At 44.8% G+C, this 13,261-nt stretch overlaps 2 protein-coding genes across 2 annotated transcripts in view; one reads left to right on the top strand and one right to left on the bottom strand. All coding sequences in view use genetic code 11, as the record gives it.

Annotated features, from left to right (window-relative positions):
• EGR_01918 (Frizzled-10) lies at positions 1-7,740 on the top strand (the record flags this gene model as incomplete). The annotated part of the gene is made up of 5 exons (XM_024491167.1): positions 1-45; positions 90-179; positions 2,962-3,159; positions 5,012-5,390; positions 5,465-7,740. The coding sequence occupies 5 exons, from the start codon at positions 1-3 to the stop codon at positions 7,738-7,740; spliced, it is 2,988 nt and encodes a 995-aa protein (XP_024354310.1).
• Positions 7,741-9,823: 2,083 nt separating this feature from the next.
• EGR_01917 (hypothetical protein) overlaps positions 9,824-13,261 on the bottom strand; it is a gene marked incomplete at both ends in the record, with an annotated part of 6,227 nt that continues 2,789 nt past the window's right edge. The window contains one exon of the mRNA XM_024491166.1: positions 9,824-9,974. Within this exon, the coding sequence (XP_024354309.1) occupies positions 9,824-9,974 (151 nt within the window). The remainder of the gene's footprint in view (positions 9,975-13,261) is intronic.

The raw sequence follows: 13,261 nt of genomic DNA, 5'->3' as shown, positions 1-13,261 counted from the left end.
ATGGAGTGGATGAAGCCAACTTCAAGTGATGAGAGCGAGAAGAATGTAAGTTGGAGGATGTCGTATAAAAGTATTTCCCCCTACCGTAGAGCCTTTTCAGGAGCAGTTATAAATACCTCCCTACCCCCCCAAATCGCTTACGCTGCAGTACTCTCGACACCTCCTCGGGTCGAGTACATGTATGCTCCACCTTTCTTTCAGCGTAGTTTTTTGAACAGTTCACGGAATTGCCTTCGAGTTTACCTATGACAAGGCCATAAAGCTAGTAGAATAGGGGATGCCAATGACACCGAGGCGATTGGAAAGGTCAAGTATTGACACCTATACAGTTGTACAATAGGCATAAATACCGATTTGTTCCTTCTAAGATATTGGTTGATCTCTTTACGGTAATTTCCAGAGGATCGGAAATCCTCTCCATGCCAGATTATTCATTCACTTGTTTAGCACTCCACTCCACCAATTGTCTGGCTCCAGATGTCCGTGTGTGTGTGTGTGTGAGACCGACAACAGGCCAGACATTGTAGAGGGCGTAAAATAAATTATTTCCACTTAGAGACAAGACATGTGATTTGTTGTCTAAATGTTGGCTGCACACACACAAACACACGAAAAAGATAACTGACGTGTAGGTGTTTGGTAGACTCAGTCAATCAAATTTGCATAAGCCGCGGTCCCTTTTTTTGTTTCCGCACGAGGATCGGGTGGTTTCGGCAGGGGTCCTGGAACTGCAATTAATTCACAGAGGAGATTTGATTTCCGAACACCTTTTTCCTACACACTCGAAAATTTGCTGGATTAGCGCGTTGACTACTGATGACTCGATTTGATTTACCTAAATTTTCAGGATGTGAATTTTTTTTCCCAAGAACGGCAGCTACCGGGCTCCCTCCCTCTCCCGCTCTCTCTCTCCAAAATCGGTGCACATGCTCGTGGGAACATTCAAGGGAGGGTTTGAAATTCAGGACTGCTGTGCAATCACATTTGGGAGGTGGTTACGATTCCAGCCTCCAAAGAGTCCAGCCAAATTCCGGGGACTCGACAATGTTATTTCTGATAATATTTTTAAAAGGAGCTGGGTTGGAGCCATTATTTGTGCGAAGTGATCTTTTTGGACCATCTAAACTAGCCTTAAAGAAAACACTGGTGTTATAATGACAGCTACTTCTCCTTTAGCTTGGAGGCTGAGTTTGCATTTCGGGGGCTCATCTTAATCATAAGCGGTAAATTTGATCATCACTTGGGTAATCAGGCCATTAAGGAAAATATTTATCACCACGGACTAGATATTGTAATATTCTGGTCGGAAATCACCCCTTATTAATCTCTTTCGCCAGTTCAACCAAAAAAGTCATTATCCTCTGATAAAAAAACACTTATTTATTTTATTTGATTGCATTAATTAAATCAACTCACCATACGCGCTCTTTTTTTCCCAAATTTATAAGGAATTTGCGTCACATATATGTGACGTGCGTGCGGAGGTAAGAAAACGTGAGGCGTTACCTATATGTGACATTGAGAGCATACGTGGTGGTCAAATTTAATCGTTTTAAAAAACTTTTCCATCAGTGGTGCAAAGATGGGGATAAAATATTTAATTGAAATCTTTGTAAATGCCTATTATCTACCTTATTGCCATTAAGATCAACCTAACAAGCTTTGGGATGTTTGCTTTCCACACTTGTTACTCCTCTTCCTACACGTTTGCGTCATCTCTTAGTACCCAAAATCTCTACTTTATGGAACCACAGTGGGATCGTAATGAGTCCCATCACATGCGTTCAAGCTTACTCATATATTTAAGCAAAATTCATTCGGTTATGTGGTGACATTTTTGGACTAGAGAAGGTTGTGCGAGCAATCAGTAAGTATCCAATTGTGTCCAAAGATAACAATCGACTGAAACACCTCACATTTTTGACAAGGTAGCTAAATACCATCAGCTAAGTCCTCTACTAGCCCTGCTACAGCTTGACTTGGAGACACAATTTTAAAATACATTTTTTCTATCTCATAAATCATCACTGTAAGCCATTTTTAAGTTACTTTCTATGAATCTATTTGCGGATACTTTAATTAATAATCAGTAGTATATATTGCGAATCTCGCCTAATCGATTCTTCACCAAAATTTGATTAATCGCCTCATTGTCGGTGACAACTTTGCCAATTTTTAGGTGCTCCAACTGGCCAACGTTTTCGAGCGTTTGCTTCGGTTCTGACCACATCATCCTTTGTTACTTTTACAATCGCCAAGGTAAATAGGACATTTATTTTTTGGTGACTTTTCTGCGCAATCCTCTAGCCGCCCCAAATCTGCGGGGTGAACGTTATCGGGTAACTGCGTAAAAGACGCGGTAGGGGGTTGTAACGGATGAGTATTGTCGTAACAGTGATGGGGGACACTATCTTAATTTAAAAATTACAAGTTGTAATGACAAAATAAGGGTATTTTGGTAGAAGTATTTACGTATTCAAACACTCGATTATTTGGTGCTTTTTAGCACCTAATCAGTACAGCCACACAGCATCTGTCCGCTGTCAAATTCTGCACTACTTTATCTGATCATCTAAAGAAACGAAGAAGTTTTAGTTGTCGTAAAAATTTTAATTGTTATCGGGTTTGTTATCAAAATCTCAAAGGCAATGGGTAACTACAGTCTGGATGTTTGAAACCGACACTTGCACTACAACTGCTGCTCAGAAACTAGTAAATGTGAATCCCAAACAAGCATTTTGCATTTATTTTGTGGTCCCGGTCTCACCAAATTTGTTTGTTATGCGACTTAAGTCCACCGACTACCAGGAATTGATAAAAGAACCTACGTCACATATGTGTGACGCATGAACACTGATAAGAAATTCGGGATTTCAAACACGCGCAGTCCCGGCAGTAAAGGCATTAATATCCGGAAATTCATTAGTCATCCCATTAGTCTCACCTTGACGCATTTTTAAGAAATTCTTTCCACTCTCTTCCTCTCCCTCCACCTTCGCCCCCTCCGTGGACATCCAAGGCCTTGATATTTGCCTGAAACACCCGCCACGCAGTATACCATCAGGTAAATCTAGACATCACTACCAGACTACTTATGTGCAGGTTACTGCGCGCCGCGTTCGCTGCCAGAGGCAGAAAGCGGGCATGTTGAAGCCTGTCGTATGGCGTCGGAGTCTCGGGTGCCACCCGACACTTTGTTGAACCGTCGATGCTTCTCTTGACGTCAGTAAATCAAGGCTCAATCTACTTTTTTTTCATTGCCAACATGATCAACAACACCTTGTTTTCGCTGCTTTGAAGTCGCTTATGAATAAACACTTTCTACACACCTGCCAATTGGCAGCCACCATTTGAATACAGCGCAAATGCAGGAGGGCACAGTTTTCACCGAAAAGACCTTCATTAGACGGGAACTTGGGGGACTGTCATCACGCTAGCATCACACCCGGCCGATATTGTTGTGTAATCATTAGTCTTTTGAGAAGTGGCCACCCATCAAAAGACATTCTGGGCTGATGCCGAGTTCTGTGTGTCACAATTGAGGCCTATTTCAAATAGTGAAGGACAAAACCTGGTTGAAATGATTCAATGCGATTTTTCAAAGTCGAAAGAAGTCAAAGGAGCATGGCGAAAGCCATACGGTTGATTTACAGAAGTGCTAAGGCTATAAGCGTGGCCAGGAAGTCATGCCGACGAGCGGAAGCACAACGACGGAGCCTTAGGTGCCTGCGTAATCGAACGCCGAGTTGAACAAACTATCAAGGCAGTACAGTAGATCCATTTTGAAAGTCCATTTGAGCACATGTGCTGCCATGAATCTACCGTGCTACTAGTCCGATGAAATGCCAAGTCACACCCAATTGAGGACTTGCAACTTTGCCAGTCCACTTCAGCCATAGATTGGCTGGCATGAACTTGGAACAAAGTTGTGTCATTTCTATGGTCTACCTTCAAAGGATTCTTTGAATCTAATTAAATACTTGCGAAAGTTCAGGAAGACGGAAATTAAAAAGACCTACCAGCAACCAGATTATTCAAACAAACACCTTCAGGGTAATTAGAATTCCGTTCGGAGGTGGGGCGGATGCTTGCAAACTCAAGACTAAATAATTATTTAGTTAAGGTGCTGTGATATGTCTCGCGCAATTTACACCCAAAATTGTTTAAATTATTAATCGGCTCATCAGTCGAAATCAGTGCTGCCCGTATAGTTCCTGCGGGTGGAGTGGTCCTTTTAGAATGTAAATTAATTGTCACTTATCTCCTTAAATCTCTATTGTTTACGAAACTCTTATGAATTAGGTAATACAACAAGGATCACGTGAATGCCGATGTAGAGCCCCGAGGCTCGCCTGAAGCCGTGAGAATTCATGGCAGTATGGCAGAGGCTACTGACACGGCCCAGAGGCCATGCTGCCAGGCGGAAGTACAGCCTGCGCAGACTCAAGTGTCTGCGTAATCACAGAGTTAAACGACAGATGGTAGCTAAGTGTGTTCGACTATTGGTTGCTTAGGTGGAGTCAAAACTGAAATCCACCTGAGAATTCAATTAGGTACTCGCCATAACAATTCTACGGTTTTCAGTTGCTTCAACATTCCTTATCACCAAAAAAGTCTTTTGGTGAAGCTTTGTTGCCGACACCGCCAGCGCAACAACGCTAACTCCCGACTATTGAAATAACCATTTAATGAATCACTAGTTCCCCCCATTGACAAGACTAGGACTTAACTCTCCTTGGCAAAACGGCATGAAGACCATATTCCAAAACGGATCCAACTTCTCGATGAAACAAATTCAAGACAGTCTTCCGCCTATGCATATCGCTACAATGTTCTGTGTCAATCTTCGCCAAAGAGGTAACTTCACATACGTACATATACAAACAAGCAAAACGTGAAATTGCGACGTTGTTGATTGTGCCAGCAGCGCGCACAACTTGACACACGCGAATCTGTCAACGTCGCAAAATCTGTGAGAGCGACTAGCAGCGAGGCCCGCATTTAACTGAAGGTCGGGGAGCCAAACAAGTATACTGACGTAGAAACACACTCGACTACTCTGAACGAGTACACGACAGCTCTGGTGGAGCGCGTACTTGCATGCGTGCGCGTGCAAATGCCTCTCTGGGTGCATTCCACCTTCAAAGGACGCAGCGTCTCTAATCGAGACGCTCGCAAATTCGCACCATGGCCGCATACATTCGTGCGCACACACTCGCGCATGCAAGCACATTTGTATCTTGATTGGGCACAGTGTAACCAATCACAACTATCCAGTGCTTCATTGGTTGGCTATGAGCGCGCGCTTCGTATTTACGCGGTGTATATGGGCGCACAAGTCTTCTTGTCGGCGGCAAATGTGTCTTCCTGTTTTCGGCTAAGCCTTGTTGGTGCGCACAACATTTTTTGTTTTTGTTCGCTCGCATTCTTGCTTGGTCACCTACTTTTTTCATATCACAAAAAGCAAAAACCATGACAGGAAAGGATATTACTTGGCTCATCCTCCTCCTTCTGACGGTGACATCAATTAAAGGCGAATCCGAGCCTTTTCACGGGTTAAAAAAGCCACCAAACTATCACGATGACGATGATCAAGCCCAGTGTACACCCATTCGTGAGCCTGTCTGCCAGGGGCTTCAATACACCGACACACGAATGCCAAATTGGGTGAAAATGACCTCCCAGGAGGAGGCGGCTAAGCGCATGATCGATTACAAGTCCCTGTTGAATATTAACTGTTCCCACTACCTCAAACTTTTCCTCTGCACCATCTACTTCCCAATGTGTGCTCCAGTGCTGGAGAAGACCCCCCTTAAACCCTGTAAGCCCCTGTGCGTCCATGTACGCAGTCGCTGTGAGCCAATCATGCAACAGTTCCAGTTTAGCTGGCCCGCCGAACTGGCTTGTGATGATCTGCCTGAGCCTCCAGACCTCTGCATCCAACCAGACGGTTACGCTCTAGACACTCAGAAACCCATTCTCCCGACTGCCTCCAGTAATGTAGCATCTCTGCAAAGGATGTACCCCCAACTACAGGATCTGTTCCTCAAGCGAGGCCATGGTTCACCCAATATCGACTCCCTAATCCAAGCTGCTGCAGCTGTCGCTGATGGCTCTGCTTCTATTGTCTCTAGCGGCTCGAGTAACGTCTGTTCTGGGGCCGAGTTCTCTGCGGCTCATTTCTCTAACGACACATGTTTTACCTATTGCGGCGCTGACCTCTTCTACCGACCTGGCGATAAGAAATTTGCGCGTGCATGGCTTCTCGGCTGGTCCATTCTCTGCGTCGCCTCATCTGCTCTCACCTTTTTTACCTTCTTTGTTGACGGTTCACGGCTGCAGTACCCGGAAAGGCCAGTTCTTTACCTCGCCGCATGCTACTTTGTTATTGGTGTAGGCTACATCCTGCAGTACTCTCTCGGCCCAGAGCGCGTTACTTGTCGGTCGCTACAAACGGGCGATTCCAATGCTGCAGAAATGCAGAAATATCTTTTAATGGGAGGACAGGAGAGTGCTTGGTGTACTGTTGGTTTTCTTATCTCTTACTATTTTGGAATGGCGAGTAACTTCTGGTGGGTAATGCTCAGTCTTGCTTGGTATCTTTCCACTTCAAGAAAGTGGGGCCACGAAGGCGTTGAATCAGTCAGCAGTGTCTTTCACATGTTTGCCTGGGCTCTACCAGCCATTCAAGCCATCCTCATCCTCATTCTCCACAAGATCGACGCGGATGAATTGACCGGGACCTGCTATACGGGTTTTCACAGCGAGACATCACTTATGTTCGGTGTCCTCCTGCCCCAAGCCATCTGTCTGCTTCTCGGCCTCCTCCTTCTCAGTGTAGGCTTTGCGGCAGTTTTTCGTGTTCGTCGAAAGCTTAAAGCACCCAGTGATAGAGAACGTGAGAGTCGACGACGCCTGGAGAAGTCTATCGCAAAACTGGGCGTCTTTGTAGTGCTCTACACCTTCCCCATGGCCTGTCTTCTCGCTAGCAATCTATACGAGTATCTTGGACAGCCACGATGGCGCGCTGCTTTGCGAGAACTCAATACAGCTCGTCCACACTGTCTTTCTCCGCGTGGTGTGGCGTGGGGTCTTCCGGAATGTCATCCGAAGGACTCTCCCTCCTCAGAGGCAGCGATGCTCCGAATCTTCATGTCCTTTGTTGTCGGTATCACCTCGGGCATGTGGGTGTGGGCGAACAAGAAGACCCTGATGAGCTGGAATCGTGCTGTCTTTCGAGGTTGTCGAAGGCGCGTGCCACCACTGCCGCATTCACAACCCCTCCAACAGCAGCAGGCACAGCAACAGAGGTCCAAGTTTGACCGCAATAATACCTATCGAACCCCTGGTTATGGGGGACCGCTGTCAGCTGATGCTACAGATTTGGATCGTCCAGCCGGTGTCTTTGCAACGGACGCCAACACGATCTTTTCCGCTTCAGCCGTCGGTTACACCTCGAGTGGTGCGTGTCAGTCCTGTCACATTTGCCCACCGCCACCACCAGCGCCTGCACCGACGGATTTGACGGGTGGAGGATATTCCTCCACTTCGGGGCAGTCGGGTCTGGAGATGTATGGTGAGTGCTACATGCATCAGCACCTGGCTGCAGCTGCGCTGCCTCACGACCAGCGATTTCAGCGTCACCAGGGCTTCGGATTCCAAAGTGGTGATGCGTCAGCTGGCAATGGGGGATTAGCTTCACTCATGCATCGACCACCGAACAGTAATGAATGTGTTTGAGACAGAGGTTGTCTCTGGTTTGAGCTCCTCCCTCCCAATAATATGGAAACAGCAAAATAGTCTTTCAAGTTTTGGCAATCGATGACGTAACAGCACAATTCCCTCTTCCCTCCCTATCTCTCCTCCCATTTCAGCAAAGGCGCCATTGACGATAGAACTTGCATTTAAACTAACTAGCTGACTGACTGGCTAACTACCCTATTACCCGAATTTAAACTAATCTCCTCGAGCATTGTTTTTGCTCTACCTCTTCTCTCCATCGCCCTGCAAACTTGCTTCTTTTTATCAGCATTATTAAAAACAGTCTAAATAACTTCTCGCTCTGTGTGTTGTCCCACTTTTTCTTGTACTGTCTGGTGTTTTCTTCATCCCTCCAAGTGAGGAGTGAGTACTAACTGCTTTTTAGACTTATGCCATTTGTGTTAGGAATGGGGCTCCCAAGGTCTGGCGATCCGAGTCCTTGCATGTTAGCTGTCGGTTGCTTATCGAGACTAACGATATGATTCTCCTCAGATCGAGGTCGTTTAATTTGTTTCAGACTTAGCAAGTTTGCTGTAGACACGGTTTGGTGGTTAACAGACTCAGATAAGGGTGCTGTAACGTCACAAATATGTGACGTTGCTGACGTTAGTTATGTGGGGAGTTTAGGGGACTAGGCAACAATTGCGGGAGAGTCACAGTCAGACTTAGTCATCAATGCGGCTTTGTTCTGTGAAACAATACCTAGCATCGCAGGAATTCAATTTTATCTTGAAAACACAGGAGACATCCCATTGAGGTAGCACATCTGCGTCTTGTGTAGGCTGCTGTCTAGTCGAAGGCCAACAAATTGGTTTTCAAGAACGGATGAGTCCTGTCCGCTCCAAATTCTTGATGAAGATTGAAAGAGTCCGGGCAATAAAAACCGTCAACCAGTATTTTGTTTGCGTGAGTCATCCAAAGGGTTTAATTGATGTATCCTTTCACAATAAAATAATTTTCACTAGACCGGTTTTTTTTACAATTTCAAAGGACATTCTGCAAACTATTTTGTCCCTTTGCTTCGAGCCCTGCCTCGGCGTTCACCGCGATTACTTTTCTCCCTTGCCGTCGCAGTAGCATTCAAATGGAGTGAGATCAGTCTCAAGGTTGAAGCTGCAACGACGAGAAGGCTTCCAGATGTGGCGTTTGTGGCGCATCTCGTTAATCACGATTGGTTTCACCTGGCAGGCCCACTGTTAACAATCCGTTTTGAAATATTCAGTTGGCAAGTGTGGCTTGGCTCTGGAGGATGTTCTACCCTAAGGCGACTTCATGTCGATCTACTTGTGCATAATTATTTTTGAGCTTTGACCTAGTTTCATTCTTTGTTTTTATTTATTCTAAGGTGTGTGCAACACGGAGAGGCGTCGGTTTTTTCACCGCTTTTATGCCAATATCGTGAGCGTTTTGTTTATCGTCGGTTTTGACTTGTTCAACTTTAGCCTCTTTCTACCAACAGCCATGCCTCCCTTCCAATCATTTGGTATTGCAAATAGCGGATCTATTGGTGTGTAAGTCGTCTTTGAAGCAAGAATCTTTGTAGATGGTAAATATGTTCATCAAACTGGATCCACAGTTGCCCCTGAAGAAAGGCAGTTTTACCACCGTCAAGCATTAAGGCGAGGATGCTGGCAGTCCAAGCGGCTTGACCCAAACCATTTTTGCCTTAGTAGTAGAGGTCGAGCTGTGGGGGACTGCAAGGGTCCGCGCAACACCAATGTAGAATTATAATGTCCCCATGGGGAACTTGAGTGCTACAGGCGATCTGCAAGTGACAGTTCTCTTAGACTTCATTGGATATAAAGAGCATTGAAACAGCTGAAGGAAGTTCAAACATAAACAGATAAAAAAATAGCTTATGCAGTAAAATCACAATAGTTTTCGTGTTTTGAAACGAGGGCATATGAAAACTTCAAGAATGGTTTAGGAACATCCCGAAACTCTGTTTACAACCTGCCGACCAATTAGACTGTTTCTTTCACTTCATTCATCATTCGGTTTTCTCAGTGCTTGCTAAACAGAACCTGATTCTAAGCGGATTTAAGACTCGGAGCTTAACACATTATCCTGGATCAGTCACTCCTTTGCAGACCCTTTTAACAATTTCGTACAACTCGTTTCCAAAGGCGCGAAATGTTAATTTTAATGAAGAGGGGAGATTAAAGATCATGTTGTCGGTTTTTGTTCCAGCTGTCATTACTTTGAAAAAAGCGCTGTGTTTTGGGGCAAAAAAGTGATGCCGGCAAATGAATAGTTCTTGCAAGACGGTAATCTGGAGTACGGATCCGCAACTCTGCGCAAAGTTGATTTTTGTTTTGGGGGCTCGGGAGGATCAGCCGCTTTAGTTCCTCTACTTGACAGGTCGGGACAGGGGATTCTCTTTTGTGACACCTAATCACAATCTAGAGAGGAAAATTGAAGAATAACTGCTCACTGCTAGCATATTAACCTCTACCATACAACAAGCTCACCACTGGCATGTCTCCAACTGTCAGCACAACCCGACAACTGACAACTGTCATGGCTGAGACCTTGCTTGAGGTCAGTCCCTTCGCAGACAAAATAAGATTATTCTTTTTTTCATTTCATCATGTGCTTTATTTTTTAAGGCGCACTTTTCTGCTTTTAATTATCCTCCTTCTTGATTCTCCCCACTGTGGTAAACAGAGTTAAAACCGAAGCTGATAACTTCTCCATTTATCAAATAAATATCATTTTAAAAACTCAGGCAGAATCCAGAATAGAATGACAACTTTTGCGCTTTCTCAGTAATACTCCCACTTTCCCTCAGTGCGGCCTTCCTTAGCGTTCCATGCGTGTGACTCCCCCTTTTACCCACCTCCTCCATACGTCACATATATGTTACTTAAGTCTTTTATAAACTTCTGATGGCTGATTGCGGAAAATAGTGTAGCCCGTCCGACAGATGTCGAATAGGGCTTTTGAACGTAAAGGAAGTACCATTTTTGGTTTTTGCGCAACGGTCTGACAGCAGATGCCGGTTCTACATGCGAATGATGAAGTACCTGAGCTAGGTCGGTCAACTTTTCTCTAACAATCTGGAAGCAAGGAAGCGAGCATGCTACCTGACATTAACGCCAAGCCGTAATGTAGTGGATTTCTTCAAAAAAGAGTTAAAGCAGGATTATATCGCCTCAATTTTCCTATAAAACCAAAATGCGTTACTGGTAGTCTCGACTGGGCCAAATATTACGCAGGAATTTTGCTTTACAGCCGAGGCCAAGCTGTAAAACGTGTCCATCAGTGTATGTGTTGCAAAAATAACGTCGAAGAATTTCTCACAGATGATCACAACTAAAGAGCAATACATTGGGACGGAAGATTCCCCCACATGTATTTACCAGCAAGACTATATATTCCCTTCAAATTGTACAAATGAAGAATGCTAACATTACAGTTCCAGTACAAAAAGCTTGGACCTTAATATTCCCACCGCCTATAGATCACACACACACGCACACGCGCGCTCTACGGCAGAAGTGGGCACTTTTTCTGTTCAATTCGAAGAAATTGGCCATTCTTCCTCCACTACCATCTTCTTTCCCTCCTCAACCTTCTGCGATAAGAGGGCGAGGTAATTTGACAAAAATATATATTTTTTCTATCATTCCCATTCCCAGTCCCATTAGTCATCTCAGCACCTAATAATACAAGTTGCTGCAGCCGCCGCCGCCCCCCTGCTACTATCGCAGAAGCGGCAACAGCAGCAGCAGCAGCAGCCACCGTCTACCCTCGTGCCCGTGTGCGTATGTTTTGGGAGTCCAGACAAGCCCGGCATAAATCTTCTGCCTGCCACACTAGCCACCGCGGGCACTTGAAAGCGGGTCTGTGTCCGCGCCCATACTTGCGTGCCTAGGTCATATACCAGTGCCTTACTTCAATCCTCCGACCCCGCTCACAATTCCCTGCGGCTTAGTGAGGCATCTGCAACTCAACACTGACATCTGCCATGGTTTCGTGCACTGCTCAGACCGTGCCCCCAAACCTCCACCACTGACCAATAACATTAGCCGTAGGTGACCCACTTTAGACGCGCTATTTGTAGTGACAACACAGTGCTGGGGCTGGCAATGGTTGTTAAAATGCATGAACTTGATTTCCACTGTGTTTATGGCAGGAATGTGGCGCAATTTTGATGTTTGAAAGTGAATTATGACATGGGAAGAACGCCATTTATTTGATCTTGGAAGTTGCCGCCTCCTGGAGTCTTTCAAATTGCTAATTGACACCCTTACAGGAAATACAGCGCCAAGCAAAGACTTCTTACATCTAGTGCACATCTTAAAGTGCAAATCTGAGGATTCAGGGAAGGCGATTTCAAGTTTTTACGACGAAGACGAGAGTGAATTTTGGACGCTTTGATTGGCTCACTTCAATCGCTGTTTAACAGAGTGGCATTTGTCTTAATTGTAGCTTTGACTGCAAAATTAAGCTTCCCCACTGACAGTACGAAATCTGTGTATGTCACTTGTGCTACCAGCCTCCTCCCCCAGCTCTTCTGTGTGCCTAAAATATGACCGCCTCCCGAATTGTGTACCTTTTAAGTGCCGCAGAGGCAACCAAAGGGATGGAAAGATGTCACCCCAAAAATCGATACTTAAAATACAAATTAACTAGCAAGTTTTCACAGTAAATACAAAATAATGAATTTTTTACCAACCGGGTAGTGATGCAGTTACCCCTTTGGCTAAGTCACTGCCTTCTGCTTATCTACAGCCAAAAGAGGTATACTTTCCAGAAAGCCTTTTAAAAGTGGTCTCCAAGGTTAACCTATTTCAAAGCACGGCAAAAACCTAATTGAATTCTGCACTCTGTCGAAAGTTTTGAGTGGAACAGAAGTATACACCACATCAAAGGGAGGTCTATATGCAGGTCCAACACTACTGTATCAGACGCACGATTAGTCAGCCTTAACACCATTAAGGCCAAAATAATTAATTATATACGAACATTGGTTTAGCATATTAACTAAGAGCACGGATAACATCAAAAGGGCATTTGAGAATGTGGGGGATTTAATCCGGGATTAATAATCCAAGGAAGTTATTAAACTGTCAGACCTCATTCTCACCCAGGGTTATATGCAGCTCCTTCACACAGATTTTGTGTCGAACTGATTGGTGACACAAAGGCATGACCCTTTGACTCTGTTAACGAAGCTGGCTAGGTCAATAAATCAAGCTAGCGTTTGTGACCCAACACATCCACCGACAATTGGGTGAAAACAGTTTTCTTAGAGGAGAATCATAACTCGAAAAGATCTATACCAACGGCAAAAGAAGGACGGTTTAATTAAAACGCAAGTGGTTTTGATGACATCAAAAAAAGCGGGAGTGAAAGCCTTTTTTCTGCAAACAGGACGCCGGTACTGATGAATCATCCTGTGTGGAGGAGATAAACACACATGTTCTTAAGCCCGTTGAGCATTTAGTGTCACCGCATTTGGACGGTGCACATTGCATCGAGTGTTATAAAGCTG

The sequence above is a fragment of the Echinococcus granulosus genome, assembly GCF_000524195.1.
Source record: "Echinococcus granulosus chromosome Unknown EG_S00008, whole genome shotgun sequence".
Lineage (NCBI taxonomy): Eukaryota > Metazoa > Platyhelminthes > Cestoda > Cyclophyllidea > Taeniidae > Echinococcus > Echinococcus granulosus.
This window is presented reverse-complemented; position numbering and strand designations above follow the sequence as displayed.